Source organism: Cherax quadricarinatus, chromosome 75 (genome assembly GCF_038502225.1).
Source record: "Cherax quadricarinatus isolate ZL_2023a chromosome 75, ASM3850222v1, whole genome shotgun sequence".
Lineage (NCBI taxonomy): Eukaryota > Metazoa > Arthropoda > Malacostraca > Decapoda > Parastacidae > Cherax > Cherax quadricarinatus.
In genome coordinates this window covers 106,429-124,903 of record NC_091366.1, presented here as the reverse complement: position 1 = coordinate 124,903, position 18,475 = coordinate 106,429, and the positions used below count along the sequence as shown (strand labels likewise).

General features: G+C 39.3%; 1 protein-coding gene across 4 annotated transcripts in view; it reads right to left on the bottom strand.

The window, feature by feature from the left end:
- The window catches only part of LOC128691859 (guanine deaminase), a 51,157-nt gene extending 35,976 nt beyond the window's left edge, over positions 1-15,181 (bottom strand). Inside the window, exons 1-6 of one of the 4 annotated variants that reach the window (XM_053780786.2) lie at positions 14,989-15,181; positions 5,259-5,541; positions 4,191-4,469; positions 3,408-3,668; positions 2,751-2,840; positions 479-630 (exon numbers count right to left, since the gene is read on the bottom strand). In XM_053780786.2, the coding sequence (XP_053636761.1) occupies positions 479-630; positions 2,751-2,840; positions 3,408-3,668; positions 4,191-4,469; positions 5,259-5,534 (1,058 nt within the window). In that variant the 5' untranslated portion in view covers positions 5,535-5,541; positions 14,989-15,181. Of the gene's footprint in view, positions 1-478; positions 631-2,750; positions 2,841-3,407; positions 3,669-4,190; positions 4,470-5,258; positions 5,542-9,131; positions 9,321-14,988 lie in introns of those variants that run through there. The other 3 variants (XM_070100848.1, XM_053780788.2, XM_053780787.2) reach the window with 3 other exon arrangements.
- Between the last annotated feature and the right edge of the window lie 3,294 nt (positions 15,182-18,475).

Genomic DNA, 18,475 nt, shown 5'->3' with positions numbered 1-18,475 from the left:
TGGAGGTAAGTTTCTCCACAGGTATTATAATATTTATTCACTGACCCTGCAATCCCCAACTAGCTAATCCATAGGTATTGTACCTATTTACTAAGTGAACTTGGGCAGCAGGTGTAAGGATACCCATACAACTTCCTGTCCAGAAATTAAAACCTAGTCCTTTTGGTTGTGAATCATATGCTCTTATCATTGAACTACATACAAGTAACTAGTGACTTATTTTTGAAGTGGTTAGTTGGTGAATCTGATAATCCCCAAGAAACAAATGGAAATCATTTAAGTATATGATACAAAGCAATAATCTGAAATTTAAATTACTCACTGTTTACCCTACTTTTAGTATACTTGTCTACAGTGTACTGTAAATTATATCATGATCTACAAATGTGATTCAAGTTTCTTTTCATGGCATAATACAAGAGTGATATGTTATAAACCTTGGTAACAGTTACTAACAAATTGTATACCATAACCTCACCTAATGATCATCTCTCTCTCTGCAATAGAGAGCGAACGTCTCTGTCTGCTGATATCCTTGTCCGAAGTAGTTTCAATGGGTCCCGTTTCCTCCATTATACTGACATTTGGTTCAAGTAAACTGTGATTGGTTGATTCTGGCCCTGTCCCTGTCTGGAAGAAAGCACCTCATAATATCCATAAAGCACATGGAATCTTAATGGCAACTTTATTTTAGAAATACGTACGACTGTACTTCGATGGACAATGTTTGCAGACTATGTGAACAAAGAAAAGATTTTATTCTGAAAGTAGAAACAAGTTTTTGGAACAAGAATTTGTATTTGGGAGACCTCAATTAGCATTACCAGGCAAATCATGTTCGTAAAAATGAGGATGGTTATTATTTGCTAAAAGAAAACCCAATCTTCAAAACATTTTCCTTCACCAATCTCACACTGCAATTGAGGTAATAAACCAAACAAGGGCAGACTAATTACAAGGTTGCCAACACCCTATGTCTATTTGACTATTACTGAAACAATATATCAACAATATACAATGAGCATAATGATTTAAATGGCTTTATCAACATTTACTATTCATGATGCAACAATATAATAAATTAAGTTTAACTATATAGCTGCAGACACCAGACTGTTCCAAAATTATTTCCATTGCTAACACATCCCACCACCACCAGGCAACAGACTGCAACTGAAAGAAGGACAAATTCGCATTTCATTTGAAATGACCATAGCAGACAGTTAATGTAATACAGTTGGTAGAAAAGAAGACACACTCAGAAGAGCATGGAGAGTGAAAATAACAGAAGACACCAAGAGAGATTTACCAGGGCTAGAAAACCTACCACCAGCTATCAAAATATGGATAACAAAACAAAACAGCAACTCTCAGGTGCCTATAAATTAGACATGTGTAATTCAACCCAAGATGGGTCAGGATCATGTTGAAGTGGTGCAATGAAAAATAAATGCCAGACTCAGCTCAAACCCTAAGCTTAATTTGCCTAAACTTGTTGTGACAAGAAGCACTGGAGTGTAAGTGCAATTCTTGTGCAACAGTTGAGCACCTTTATTGCTGTAATGTTTTGAAGCACATTCATTTAATGTGCAGATTACTAGTTGCAGTTGGTGCTCTACTGTCCTGAATCTGGTATAAGTACACAGCAGATGGTGAATTAATCTATGGAGAGAGTCTAGGATAAATATGAAAGCAAAGCCAAAATGATGCCTTATTTGGGCAATGATAATTTGAGCAAAGATAACATGAAGAGAGTCAAGGAAACTGGTAAGCTAAACTTGAGTCCTGGAGGTGGTAAGTATAGTGCCTGCACTCTGTTGCAGTTCAGAGTCATCTGAATTGTGATGTCAGCACACTCATGGTAAAACAGTGATCACATGAATGATGGCAAAAGTGTTTCCTCCTTTTCAGGTCACTCTACGTTGGTGGGAGACAGCAGGAGCGTTGAAAATGTAGCAGCAGGGAAGCACCTGGGGAGTGGAAGGTCATCAGGGTTCATCTGAGGAAAAATGAGTACTGTAGGGAGGGGGTAAAGGAAGTGTTGTGGGCGAGGGGTTTGGACTTCCAGCAAGCGTGCGTGAGCGTGTTAGATAGGAGTGAATGGAGACAAATGGTATTTGGGACCTGACGATCTGTTGGAGTGTGAGCAGGGTAATATTTAGTGAAGGGATTCAGGGAAACCGGTTATTTTATATAACCGGACTTGAGTCCTGCAAATGGGAAGTACAATGCCTGCACTCTAAAGGAGGGGTTTGGGATATTGGCAGTTTGGAGAGATATATTGTGTATTTTTATTTGTATATACTTCTAAACTGTTGTATTCTGGGCACCTCTGCAAAAACAGTGATTATGTGTGAGTGAGGTGAAAGTGTTGAATGATGATGAAAGTATTTTCTTTTTGGGGATTTTCTTTCTCTTTGGGTCGCCCTGCCTCGGTGGGGGACGGCCGACTTGTTGAAAGAAAAAAAAAGCTCCAATTCCTTGGATATAGTGAGAAGAGGCAACTGAGAACACTTTTCTGAGACAGAGCCAAGTAGATGATAATTTCACACAAAGATGACAAGAGAGCTGTTGCAGACAAGATAATGAACAAAAAGCACAATACCTTGGCTGGAACAAAACACAAATAGTCCAAGACAAAGCAAAATGTCATTGTAATCTTCTCTCTTCTGTGTGGGTTATCTGTGTTGTATTCAGACAAGATAATGGAGTTCCTGAGGAGTTCTATAACACCCTAGAAAGACACTTACCCTAGCCTTTCCTCTCTTTTTGGGTCCCCAGTAACGCTCAATAGGTTCTAGATACCGCTCAGGAGGGGGGTCCATTCCTATTAACCCTTTCTGAAACTCAAAATGTAAGCTGTTAAACAGTTTCAGTACTCAGGGCAATAGGTCAAAATAAAAAATACTGGGTAACAAGTGATCTGCTTACATGCTCACTGAGCCCTTGAAATCCTCCTTAAAGCAACATGTGCACATGTTTTCAGCTATCCAGGTTAATAGAATGTAACTTGTTTTTCTCAGCAGATAGCCTAGACACAAAAGATGGGGTCACTTGTGATCTACCTTTCCAACATATTGTACTGTTATAATTACCAACCAGCAGTCTGACGAAGTATTAAGCTTACTGGGCTCAAAAATTTATTTAAATTGAATATTTGGCACAGTCTAACCACTTTTTAGGTAAATAATTACACCAAACCTAAATTTTCTACAATTTCCAGGTTTTTCAGAAACTGACTGACAGTTGAACACTTCATGCTACTCAAAAGTATGTCATGTTTGTTACTAATAAAAAGGTGATATAGTTAAATAAACTTTTGATTACATTTTTTTATCTAGATTTCTTAAAATTTTATATCTGAAATATCCTGAGCAGATCATTATTTTGAGAGAAATTAAACATACCTTTCCTCTCTCTAATGTTCGATAGATAGTAGTTTTTGATATGTGGCCAAATTCTGGAAAAGACTGCAAGAAGCGTGTGCGAATTTCATCGACTGATATGTTGTCTCTTTCTTGAGACATTTCAAACAGATGGAATTCTTGGGCAGTTGTAAGGCGACGCTTGCGGCCTGTAGCTGTCTTCTTGTGTATTCGGTGCTCCTTCTTAAAAACTTGTACTACAGACATAACTGTTGATTGTGGCAATCCCATGTAGCGTGCAACCTGGAAACATGCAATGTGTTGTTCTGTACTTATTTCACATGAACAATATTTTATATACAAAAGTATATAATAGGATATAACTTTGCACTGCTTAAGAGGTCATTGTCTGATCAATTGCAAATGAAAATATACAACAGGTTAGGCTTCAGGCTACTGCTGTAAAGTGAAAATTGCTGTAAAGTGAGACATAAGCCTTTTTTCATTTTCAAATGCACATAAAAGCCTGTAACATGTTTACACTATCATATATTAAGCGAGCAATAGAGCTAGGCCTAAAAAATGCACATAGAGTACACACATTACTTAAAATATTTTTGTTCTTAGCTTATAGTGAGTATATTTACTGTAGGAAGTCCTGAATAAATGAAGAATAGGTATAATTGAAAACTGCTGTACAGTGAAGCACTGTAGAGTGGGGCCCTCCTGTACATCAACAGATAATGAATCTGAACCCAATGAACATTACAATCCTCTTAGTGCATGAGCTTAACATAACTTGGTTCACATCCCAAATTCACAAACCTCTCTAGATGTTTTCTTTTCATTAAATACAAGGTCAATAATCATTTCTCTATGGGATGGGGAAAGTCTTCTACGCTGTACTTTGCACTTCTTTTTCTTGTCCATGATGTTCTCCTCTTCATCCTCAACATTTGTGTGGAAGAACTTGGTTGGGGCACCACTAGAACAAGCTGGAGGGTTGCCATCAACTGAGACTTCAGTGGGGGTAGGCTGCACCTGAGGAGCTTCTAGTGTGGGCTCTGACTGAGGTGCTTCAACTAGGGGCTGAGGATCTGGAGGCTGAAAAAATCACCAATAAAGGTAACTAGTTAAAACAAAATGTGTTTATCAAGTTAAAAAACATATCCTAATCATTTTCCTTTGACTGCATGTTTATGAGTAGTTATAGGAGCAAACACAAATACAGGAAATTGTGCAAGTTTATAAATGAGTGTACTAATAGCTGACATAATGTGTTACAGAAAAATAATTCACCTTAACCTTTTCACTGTTGCAACACATGAATTAGCCCTTTTATTGTCACAGCACCTGAAATTAAGTCCCATCAGTGTTGCACATTTAAAAAAATCTGCTAAAATGGTAGAGAATGTTTTTCTACGGGCCTGGCCCAGACAAGCTGCAGAAGTAGGAAATCTCTTGAAGCCTTTCAAAGGTATATCAAAGGAGTATCCAATTTTAGTGAAACCTGTGAATTTTTATTAGGTATAGGATGAACAATACAGTATAATTCAATGAGTGCATTGTTGCTTTTAGTCGAACATATTTCACTACATCATAGCATCTATAAAATACAACAAAAATTACATAAAATTACTTTAGAAAGATTGGTAATTACAGTATGGTATCCTGACTATCCATTTAGTCTTACATTAGTACTTTTATTGTTAGCCATTACTTCTGTTCATACCTTATTTATGTATACATCCCTTTAGCACAGTGTAATAACTAACAAAACTTTCTGAACTTTGATGATGGAAAGCCATTTTATAAACAGCTGGAAAAAATGCCATTCAGTAAACTCATCTTTTTTTTTTTACAAACATTACCCATATGGATAGAGATAATGACCCCTGGTTGTTGAGGCTGTGGTGGTGGTGGCTGTGCCTCTGGCAGCCCATTTGTGAAGTCATCGTGAGGGACGGCATTGGCCATAGTTGTGATATCTTGTGACATAGTGGGTTGCACTGTGCTGGCCACACCTGCAGGTCCTAGAGTTCCCAGGTCACTACTGGGAACAGGATTGGCAACAGGATTACCGACCACTGGGGCAGATGGGGAGCCTGGCCCAGCAATCCAAAAAGGTGTAAATGCCTGAGACGTGGGTGGCTCGCCATTTGAAGACATTATGTCCCTGAAATTAAACAAAATTGAAAAAATAACTGCTTCAGAAAATATGTGGTGCTCAACATATTACACAAATTACCTATAATTAGCTGCTTAAATATTTCTTAAATTCATTAGCATGATAATAATAAAAGTATAGAGTATTAGTACAGTACTACAGCATAAAGAAAACTCTACTGGAGCTAAATTTCACGTATCGAACTTCTACACAGATTCCATAAGTAGTCTATAGGATGTAACCTCTTTCACTAATTGCACATAAAAGTGTGAGTTCGTAGGTGTGTTTAAAGAATCAAATATCATTAAAGGTCATCTTACACAGTACCGGGGATTTTAACTTAAGTAGTTCTCAGATGCATTCAGTCATAACCTCCTCAATAAAGATGAACTATGAGACACTTGCACAATGTATGGAAACTTATTTTGGAAACATTTCACTAGGAGCTTCATCAACCCAATACAGGGTAAGGTAAAACATGTAAATTGAGTATGTAGCAGGGCCATGCTTATACGGCAGGTGAGGTTCCAGGCTACTGCCGTAAAGCGAGCCATAAAGCAAATCACCCTTTTTTTCACTTTTAAACGCATAAAAAACAGAACATTCATTAATTACCTTAAAATATTTGTAGTCTTAATAATGTAGGATGAGAGGTGAGCAGTATTTATTTTAATACCATTGCATTAAACCAGGCTGCCCAGTTCATGTGGCATTTGTAGCTGAGTGGAGAAGAGCGTCACTTGGAAACCATGCCAGTCTTCCTATCATATTCTTTTCCCTTCATTTTCACACCGTTGTTTCAATAAAACAAATTACTTAGAATAGTGAATGTACTTGATAATTTTAGGTCAGATTACATTGCGTTCTATTATTCTATCTTAATTTCATAAAACTAATACCACTTGAACTTTTTATAACTTGTCAATTACAATTTTTTACCTTGTTAATGAATAATCTTGTCTCTTTTAACTTTTATCATATTAATTATGTATTTTAACCAATATTTTATACTAGAGTCCATTAAAAAATATATACCTTTGCTCTTATGTTTGCCCGAAATTCTATACATCCTTTGAGCTTTCAAATTATTGTGTATTGTTGTATAATGATTTTAAAATAAAAATTATTATTATTATTATTTGCTATTCTCATTTCGTTATGTTTGTTCTCATTTATTCTCATTTCGTGGTTCGTATGCTGGATTGCGTGCAGCCAGCAGTAACAGCCTGGTTGATCAGGCCCTGATCCTCCATGAGGCCTGGTCACAGACCGGGCCGCGGGGGCGTTGAACCCCGGAACTCTCTCCTGGTATAATACAGATCAGGGTAACCATACAAAGTGCATCTAATTTGATAATTAAAAAATTATATAAACAGCATTTCTGGCAAGTAAATGCCTCGTCCCTGATATCACAGAATCTTGTGTTTGTCCAAAAGTTTATTACTGATAATTTGTATAAAAAAAAAACTCACCCCAGTCTGAAATATGTAACTCATTGCTTTACAATTAATAATCTATTTCACAGCTTTAATTAAGAATTTATATAACGTTTTATCCCATAAAAGATGAAAAATGAAGCGTCAGGCGCGAGTATGAGAACACGCAGTTGTGTTGTATTTTCATATGATGTGGAGCAGTTTTCTATTGCTTCGTGTGTATTGTGTTGAAGCCCAGGCGGCAGCTACAGCCCCAGGCAAACCTCTCATACCTTACCATTTTTCCCCCGTACTCCGAATCACATTATCCAAAACTATTTATTAAAGGAGAGTAATATTAACGATACGTATATTAAACAAAAAATATTCCACAGGCAGGAATATTAGTTTTTAAGTCAAAAAATATTAGGACAAAATTTGAGAGGTGGTTACTACTGTCCCTGAGTCTACCCGCTGCCAGTTGTCCCAAGGACTGTGTTCTGCTGCTGACCCAGACTTGTTCTTCATATTGTAGTTGTTTTATAAGGTACATGCCTATGATGAGAATACTTTTTTACTTGCTCACTTCCTCGTTATCTAACATTTATATGCAAGAATCTTAGCCATTATTCAACTGGGCTTCTATATAACAAATTTGTTGGTCGATGACAAATAATAATAATAATAATAACTTTAAAATGTACATATTGAAATGCCTAGGCATTTCGGACAATAAAATAATGTAGATCTGACATTAATAACAATATTTAAGGCTTTTCTGGGTTATCCTAGGTAATTTACATATAGTACGTTACTTTGTAGGATAACGGTAATCACCTAAACTTGTGTATCTAAATAAACTTAACAGAAAAAAATTACAATTATGAGACAGAATATTTTGGTAATCATAAAATGTCACTTTCGTGCATCTGCGATTATACGCAATTCAAAATACATTTACTTATGGGTATTTTAACTACACCTGTATATGTCACAAATGAACAAAAGTGACCTACTATTTCTTACTATTTAAAAGGTAATAAGTAAGTTTATTTAGGCACAGGTACACATAAGTACATTTATCATAGTGTAAATTACCTAGGATATCAAAAAAAAAAAAAAAAAGCCAGTGACATTGGGGTCAAAGTCAAAGGCCCAATGTAAGTAAGTCACTAACATTTTCAGGTTATCCTAGGTAATTTACACCATGTATGATAACTGTACTTACGTGTACCTGTACCTAAACAAACTTACTAAAGTCATCGTATAGGAATGGGATGCAGCGTCTGTCTGTATCTCGCACCGAATATTTGGGGGGTCCTTCTGAGCTGCCTCTCCAACACCCCTCCCTTCTACCTCTCCCTAATTTCTCCCTCTCCTCCCCCACTCTTATCCCTCCCATTCTCCCAGCTAATACACTACAAGGAATACTACAGATTTTAATGTTTCTAGCAAAACTACAATATTTATTAAAACGAGACGAAATTATGTGACAATTTTCAAAAAGTAGTCAGGAGTATGAATGAAAACTTACGCTAGAGTGGGAAGTAGTGGAGGTTTTCAGTTATCATCAATACTCACACGGAGGTAAAATCTGTTCATTTCGTACAGAAGCAAGCAGATCGAAACAAAGGGAATGAAGATATAAGAAATAATCTGGGATAAACTTAAACTACTTAGCTATATTACACCATTCTATGATGCAAGTGTGTACATTTTGGTAAGAATAATTGGGCGTCTTGTGCGATAAAGAGGCGAGAGAGAGGTAGAGAGAATAAGCTTGAAGCAGCTGCCATCTCTTCAAGGCTTCGGACGGCAGCCATATTGGATCGGCCGCCCTGCCGACTGAAGCTAAGAGACACTGGGACGATAGGAATTGAGAATGTCAAATGAAGAAAAACTAAAATTATACAAATTCTGCGGTATATTTGATAGTGGTTCCGACTCCAACCAAATCTCTACAAATGACACTAAGTAATTCCGGCTTTTCTATGGCCTGGTAACTCATAAAATTAGAAAAAAACATCAAAATAAGAGACGGTGAAGCCCGGCTCGCGCTGATCACTACGTCCTTTTGCTTTTCACTTATTTTTCACTATAATATGTAACATTCGTATTGATACCCGGGAAAAGAGCGGGAGCGTGGCGGGAGAGAGACACGTGCTGGAGGTGGAGACTACTCACGGCTGCGTGTAGTGGTGGTGATGGTGGAGATGATAGTGATGGTGTAGTGGTGGTGATGGTAGTGGTGGTAGAGGCAAGCTGAGGAGCAGCAGCAGCAGCAGCACAGACTAGCTGCCTCCCGCCCGCCCCTGCCTCACCACTACGCCCTCTTCCGCCCGCACGCCCGCACTTGTCCTCCACAAGTCCCATGATGTTGTCACGCCCACATTTCCACATATATACTATGACCACACCTGTACCTCCATGGCTACACCTGACCACCCATATACATTACGCCCACATCTGTCTCACCCTTGTCCTACCACGCTCAAGCCTGTATCAACCTTTTCCCGCAACGCCCACAACTACCACATATAAGCACCACCACGCCCACACTTGTACCACCCATATATACCACCACGCCCACACCTGTCCAGCTCGTACCACGCCCACACATGTACCACCCATCCGTATCTCCTTTTGCTGACAATGCCAGAATTTGCATGCCAGTCATCCAACGAGAACACTGCAAATCTCCAAGCGGATATAAACCAAGTCTTCAAATGGGCTTCAGAAAACAATAAGTTCAATGAGGACAAATTTCAATTACTCCGCTATGGAAAACTTGAAATATAAACTGGACAGGAGCATGAAACAAATTCTAACTACACAAAAGAGCGAAAAACTACTGTGTAGGACCTTGGTGTGATAATATCAGAGAATCTCACTTATAAAGATCACAACAATGTCTCATGTCTGCTAGGAAAATGATAGGATGAATAATGAGAATCTTCAAAACAAGGGATGCCAAGCCAATGATCCTCTTTAAATCACTAGTTCTCTCTAGGCTGGAGTACTGCTATACAATAACGACCTCTTTCAAGGCAGGCGAAATTGCAGATCTGAAGAATATACAGAGAACTTTCACGGCACGTATAAATACAATAAAGCACCTTAATTACTAGGAACGTTTGAAGTCCCTTGACTTGTACTTCTTGGAATGCAGGTGAGAAAGGTGTATCATAATTTACATTAGTAGGACTAGTCCCAAATCTGTACACGGAAATCACTCCCTACGAAAGCAAAAGATTCGGCAGGTGGTGCAACATCCCCCCCCCCCATGAAAAGCAGGGGTGCCATGAATATATTAAAAGATAACACAATAAGTGTCAGGGGCCCAAGACCGTTCAACTGCCTCCCAGCATACATAAAGAGGATTACTAATAGATCCCTAGCTAGCTGCCTTCAAAAGGGAGTTGGACGGGGACCTAAAGTTAGTACCTGACCAGCCGGGCTGTGGTTCGTCCATTGGATTATGTGCGGCCAGCACTAACACCCTGGTTGATCAGACCCTGATCCACCGCGAGGCCTGGTCACGGACCAGGACGCAGGGACATTGATCCCCAAAACGTCCTCCAGGTATACCCAGCCTGTACCAGGCCCACACCTGTACCATTCAGCCTATACCACGCCCACATCTGTACTTCCCACATGTACTACATCAACATCTGTCTCATTCATGTACCGCGTCCACACCTGTATTATTACAATAGCTTTTATCAAGGATATATTCACTTTTCTGGTTCTTAATGCTCCTACAGAAAATACGTTACTTGTTAAGTGGATGAATTATTACAATCTGAAGTTTTACGACACAAAAGTTTTAAATTTCAACATACTTTACTTTGCTCAGCACTCCTATATACTGTCAAATAATTTACCTTTTTTACCACAACCTCGTTCTAATAAAATTATTCTAGAATATAAGTGGTAAAATAATTGCCTTACTTCTGTAGTGTAGCAGGATGCTGAATACAAGTTACCATTCAAGGGAGTGCCTTGATCCCAGTGAAAGGCTTTTGATCCGAGGAACTGGAGCTATCCTCTTGGGACAAACCTAATAACTTCCCAACACCTTTCAGGGAAGGTGTCTCGATGGTAAAGGAATTTCGATTTAAAGTTTTGGAGCCATTTTTCCCTTCAGATCAAGACAGTTTCCCATTCCCAAGACGTTGTATGACACCTAAGAGTTTAGCGTTTCCCCGATAAATATAATACCAGCCTCGCAAAGGCTACGACGTAAGTCTCTAATATAAGCTAGTGTGTGAGGTTATAAACAGACTAGAAAACAAATCTATAAATACAGGTTAGCAAGTAAGCCTATAAATAATAGGCAGCAAATAAATACAATAAGCTATAAGTGAGCTTATAAAAAATATAAACAAAAATATAAACAAAAGCCATAAGATTGAGTCTGTACAAAGCACAGCTTCCGGCATGATAGTGGCTTTCTTTGTTCCAGTCATGATATGTAAACACACATTGTAACCTTAGCAAAGAAATAAAAATTTTTTTTTTAAAGAATCTCACACATTTTTCCGCATTTAATTTGGAATGCATGTTTCATTTAAACGTGTAATAATAATAATATCTTAATTTACTACATGTATACAGACCATAGGTGACATCAGTGACATACTACTATATAGAAAATCAAACCATACCCCCGGCTGGGATTGAACCCGCGGTCATAGTCTCAAAACTCCAGCCCGTCGCGTTAGCCACTAGACCAGCTAGCCACAATAAGTGGCTAACGCGACGGGCTGGAGTTTTGAGACTCTATGACCGCGGTTCAATCCCAGCCGGGGGTATGGTTTGTTTGCAATCGTGTCATTACGATTTCTTAAGTCATATAGAAAGTCCCTTGTTATGCTCAGCATTTCGGGCAAATTAGGTCAGTGTCCCAGGATGCGACCCACACCAGTCCACTAACACCCAGGTACCCATTTTACTAATGGGGAACACAGACAACAGGTGGAAAGTAACACGCCCAATGTTTCTACTCTGGCTGGGAATCGAATTCAGGCCCTCGCCGTATGAAGTGAGAGCGTTAGCCACCAAGCCACCAGATTACTTACTGAGCTCCTCCTTGAAGACAGTTAGGGGTTTGTTGGTAATTCCCCGTTCTGCAAGAAGAAAGGGTATCGAAAAGTTGTGGTTCTTTTACACTTCTTAAGTTATTCACATTATTTATCAAGCTTCTGCTCCTCAAAGGATGTATCCCGTGCCGTCTGGAAAAGCCTCTTGCTTTCAAATGTAGTGATTTCGTGAGCAGGTTTGGGACAAATTCCTTTAGAATCTTCCATGTGCAGATTATGATGCATCTTTCTCGTATACGTTCTAAGGAGTACAATTTGAGGGACTTTCAAATGATTCCAGTAACTGAAGTGCTTGACTCAGTTTATATGAGCCTTGAAAGCTCTCTGTGCATTCTCCCGTAGCTCGACCGCTAGGGCACTCAGCTCACACACTGAGGTCCGGAGATCGAATCCCCGGTACGTGTTTCCTTAAGACACCTGTCGTCCATGTTCACCCATCAGTATAAAATAGGTACCTGAGTGTTCAGTCGGCTGATGTAGGTCGCATCCTGATGAAAAAACTAACCTAATTAACGGGAAATGCTCAGTATAACAAGCAACTTTCGATATAGTCGTATGTCATTGACGTCAAGCTAGGCCTGTATACCTTTGTACATGTATCCGTAGAAATAAAGATATTACTTCGCCCGCCTTGAAGAGGAGGGGGGCATTAGTACGATATAAAATTTAGTTCGGATTTTTAACCCGGAGGGTTAACCATCCAATAAAGCCAGTGAGTCATCGGAGACTATGTCTTATTTCTATTGGAGGTAATTTAATCTCATCCCTCAGGATGCGACCCACAAAAGTCGGCTAACATCCAGGTACCTATTTACTACTAGGTGACTAGGAGCAACAGGTGTAAGGAAATATGCCCATTACACCTGTGCTAGGGATTAATCCTGCTTCCTCAGTGAGAGCCGAGGACTACCAACGAAATCACAAGCAATGTTCCAGCCTAGAGAAATTGAGTAACCTTGAGAGTATGGTCACCGCCGTAGCATCTTTGAAAATTCTAGTTTTCCAACCTAGCATTTTTTGCATTTGCGATAAAACAGCGTTGCTGTAAGGACGAGTATAAATATTACGAGGCAAGATTTGATCGCTGTGCTATCAGAAAGGTATTCCCCACATCCCATAATCCTTGTACCTCAATATAAGCAAGAGGCATATAACTTACTTACTTACTTACTGGTGCAGCCAAGGGAGGGGGGGGTAAAGCCCCCCAGATGATAATACTCTTTCTTTATTTTTTCCAGTTAATGGCTAATTTTCCTTTTATTATATTGACCAGCAACCACGAAAGCAAAATAGGTTAAGTTATTTTAAGTTATATTTAAGTGTCAGGGGCCCGAGACTGTTCAACTGCCTCCCAGCACACATAAGGGGGATTACCAACAGACCCCTGGCAGTCTTCAAGCTGGCACTGGACAAGCACCTAAAGTCAGTTCCTGATCAGCCGGGCTGTGGCTCGTACGTTGGTTTGCGTGCAGCCAGCAGCAACAGCCTGGTTGATCAGGCGCTGATCCACCAGGAGGCCTGGTCACAGACCGGGCCGCGGGGGCGTTGACCCCCGAAACTCTCTCCAGGTAAACATACTGAAAAAGTTTTTAAAAACGATTGGTTTTAATTTTTCAGCATCATATTTTTTTTTAGTTCCTACCAGATTGAAATCCTGTCTTAAGCCTCCCTCAGAATAAAATCCTAACTGTGCCACTGCGCTTAAATCTTCCAGAAGCAGAGCGGCAGCTTGACTTCCTCAAGAAACCTAAGAGCTTTTCTTACAATCATGGGGGAGAGCTAAATCCGTAGGACGTTACAGCGCCTGGGGAAAAGGAAGGCAAATAGGTTTGATTCAATGAATGGGAGCACAGGTCCAAGTTCACCTAGAGATATTGCTCTGCCACACTTCTGAGAGGTCAATAACCCAATGATAAGCAATTTCTAGTCTTACGAACTTTAGCTCAACACACTAAATAGCCCTATTTAATTACAGTATCCCCCAATCAGAATTCTTTCATGTTTTTTCTTCCTCCAAGGCTTCAAATTTGCATCACAGGTATATTCTATGATGAGGAACGATCGAAATATTACTAGAGGTGCTAGATTTTTTTTAATGTTCATCTAAAACTCATGGGCCTCTTGAAATTGTCGATATCCAGCTCCTGGACCACTTTGGAAGGATATTACAATAATTATTGGGAAGAACTAAACCCATAGGGATCATGTAGAGCATGGGGAGCAGGAGGAAAGTTGGGTAGATTCAAGAAAGAATAAGTTCACTTCCTTGGATCAAGAGCTCCCCACCTGACTCAAGGCACAGCCACTGAGGTGGATATCGACAAGTCCAAGACTCTTTTGAGGTACTAAAGTAGTCTAGTACCTCAGCTTGACTTCTCAAAAGTGCAAAGGTTGGTAAATAAGATAATTTAGGTACAGGTACACTTAAGTACAATTATCATACATAGTGTACATTACCTAGGATAACCCAAAGAGTCTAAGTTACTTTATTATTATTAAATATTAGCCGGTATTCTCCCGGCCCGGGCCTTTTCCAAGTGGTGGCCCGGCCGAGTCTAAGTTACTATTTCCACTGGGGTCTGTTCAGGACAAGCAAATTAATGTACCAAAAAAAATGGCACATTCTGAAAAAAAATAAAATTTGCACCTAAAAATTATTATAATAAAAAAGAAGCGCTAAGCCACAAAGGCTATGCAGCTTGCACCTAAAAAGTTTAATATAATTTCGAAGGTTGCGTTATAGCTGGTAGGCCTCTTAATGGAGGTGAGCTGCAACTATAATTAAGGGTTTAGATGCAGCTACTAGTCCTCTTGTGTTAGTCTTCATACAGTGAATTATATGACTTCTCTTGGATCGCTAAGCAAGTCTGGTTATTATTATTATGTTTAATATACTGACCATTATAAGTTTATCTCACAATAAATCAAACAACACTCACGTGTACCATAAATCCCACTATACAAGAGGGATGGTACAGTGGAACTCTCCTCTCCAACACGATTCTCTTACACCATCTATCACTATTTCCTTTTTAAATGATGAAGGGAGATGCTGGAACTTAAACAAGTCTAGGAGAGAGAGAGAGTGTAACACATACATCCCCCACAACTGTCAGATACACACTAAACACATGCTAGTCAACACAGCTGATCACTGGCCACGCCCACCTCGCTGCCTCATTGGTTAACACTACAACACACCTAACTTATTACTACTATTATTACTATTACTATTAGTGTTAGTAGTGGACAAGCGCTAAATCCGTAAGGGCCATACCGCGCCTCGGGAAGGGGGGGGGGGCACTAGCAGGCAATCTGGTTTGATATGAGGAAGGGGAGAGCAGTTACAATTACTCGGATCAGGACCCCAATGGAAATAAGTAACTTTGATTTTTTAGGTTATCCTGAGTAATTTACATTATGTATGATGATTGTACTTCTGTATAGCTGTGCCTAAATAAACTTACACCAGCATCAAGGTACTTCCCCCCTTGAAGGGGAGCTTAATATCGCTGATTTCCTCTACCTTATTATTGATTTACTTTTTTTCACTATGCTTAATCATGTGTTTTAATAAGGTTGTGATCGTAATGACAATGAATGATGGTTCATTCATGATGGGAAGTAATTCAAAGATCACGTTCACGGAGTTATTTATTTACACAAGTGAAATAACTTTAGTATGAAACCTTAAAAATAAATACCTAGTTTAAATAATTTTATGTTGAATTTTACTACTATTACTACTATTAGTGCTACTGCTAAGACTATACTATGCTGCTGCTGCTGTATAACCTTTTCGCCTAATTTGATATTATTAGTAGTAGTTAGTGATATTATTAATAGTAGTAGTAATACTACTACTACTATTGCTACTACCACTACCAGTTCTGCTACTACCACCACTACTAGTGTTACTACCGGTTCTAGTGTTACTACTACCACTAATAGTGCTACTACTACCACTAATAGTGTTACTACTACCACTAATAGTGCTACTACCACTAATAGTGCTACTACCACTACTAGTGTTACTACAGCTATTACTATTAGTATTATTGCTACCTGCTAATACTACTACTAGTACTAATTACTACTACACTCACAGAAAAGCACTGACCTTGCAGGGGTCGTACAGTACCAGAGGAATAGGTGCGATGTAAGGATGACAGTAACTCCTTGGATCAAGAGCCTTTTGGCATCAAGACAACCCCCACCACTTGCAGCGTTAGGGCACGTGAGGAAAGTAACTGGAGGTACCCTCCTCTTCCTCTGATCAACCCTTGTTACCCCTCATCCCCTTGTGTTCCCAATCAGTTTGATCCTCATTCGGGTTTAGGTCCAGCTCAATTATTATTATTATAATTAAAAAGAAGCGCTAAGCCACAAGGGCTATACAGCGAGGTCAAGCTCAAACTTTTGGATCAAGAGCCTTAATTGGCATCAAAATATTATAATATAGCAACCTATAAAAATCGTATATACGTAGTATAAATTATTCAAAAAGCACTAAATCTGTGTGTATTATTATTAAATCAAAACTAAGCACTAAACCCACCTGGGTCATACAGCACTGGTGTGAATTGCTGTACAATTCTGAGCACTAAACCTGTAAGGGTCACAGCAACTTAGGAATGGGAGGTAATTATCTGATCCAAGGGAGGGGAGGATAGTTCCAACTCTTAATAGCTTCTCAAGGCATCCCATCTTGAAGGATATGTTGTAGTATTTAGTGGGAAGCAATTAACTTGTAAAGGTCATACATTATTATATTAAGGAGGAAAGTACTAAACCTATAGGGGTTATCACAGTGAATGGCACAAATCAGTAGTTTTAATATTTGAAGAGCATTTTAACCATATATATTGTTCTATCCTCTTGGCAATAATAAACAAATTGGCATACATTATATACAAACTCTCCCAGGCAGGCAAGGAATAGAAACAAGAAAATGAAGACAAAATTAACATAGCAAAAACTGCTGGTATAAATCCTCACATTTTTCTTTTTTAACATATCAGCCGTTTCCCACCGAGGCAGTGTGACCCAAAGGAAAAGAAAAAACTTTCATCATTAAACACTTTCACCATCACTCATACATAATCACTGTCTTTGCAGAGGCACTCAGATATGACAGCTTAGACATCCCTCCAAACTGCCAATATCCCAAATCCCTCCTTTAAAGTGCAGGCATTGTACTTCCCATTTCCAGGACTAAAGTCCAGCTAACCGGTTTCCCTGAATCCCTTCACAAAATATTACCCTGCTCACACTCCACCTCCCCTCAAGGAAGGTTCCTTGATGTTGGTGAGGGGCTCTTGATTTAGGAAATTGGATCTGTGCTCGTTCCCCGAATTAAGCCTGAATGCCTTCCACATCCCCCCCCCATGCGCTGTATAATCCTCCGGGTTTAGCGCTTCCCCTTGATTATAATAATAATAATGCTCACACTCCAACAGCTCATCAGGTCCCAAAAACCATTTGTCTCCAGTCACTCCTATTTAACATGCTCACACAAGCTTGCTGGAAGTCCAAGCCCCCCCTTAATCCAACCTTTTCAGGGATGACCCCTACCCTTCCTTCCTTCCCCTACAGATTTATATGCTCTCCAAGTCACTCTACTTTGTTCCATTCTCTATATATGACCAACCCACCTCAACGGCCCCTCTTCAGTCCTCTGATTAATACTTTTAGTAACTCCACACCTCATCCTAATTTCCACACTATGAATTCTCTGCATAATATTTACACCACACACTGCCCTTAGACAGGACATCCCCACTGCCTCCAGCTGCCTCCTCGCTTCAGCATTTACAACCCATGCTTCACACCCGTAAGTGTTTTGGTACCACTGTACTCTTGTACATTCCCTTCTTTGCCTCCATGGATAACATTTTTTGTCTCCACAAACACCTCAATGCACCACTCGCCTTTTTTCCTTCATCAATTCTATGGTTAACCTCATCCTTCATAAACCCATCTGCTGACAAGTCAACTCCCAAATATGTGAAAACACTCGCTTCTTCCATATTCCCTTCCTCTAATGTGATATCCAGTTTTTCTTTACCTAACTCATTTGATACCCTCATCACCTTACTCTTATCTTTGTTCACTTTCAGCTTTCTTCCTTTACACAGCATCCCAAACTCATCCACCAACCTTTGCAACTTCTCTTTAGAATCTCCCAAAAGCACAGTATCATTGGCAAAAAGTAACTGTCAACTCCCATTTTTGCATTTGATTTTTCATAATCCCACCCCACTCCCCAATACCCAAGCATTTACCTCTTTTATAACCCCATCTTTAAATATAGGTTAGCATGCTCTACGTGGAAAAGGAGTGCTGATATCAGGATAAAACTGTAAAGGACGAGTTCATGTGCGAAAGGAGGAAATTAATGTTGGTACAATAAGTAAAAACATAAAA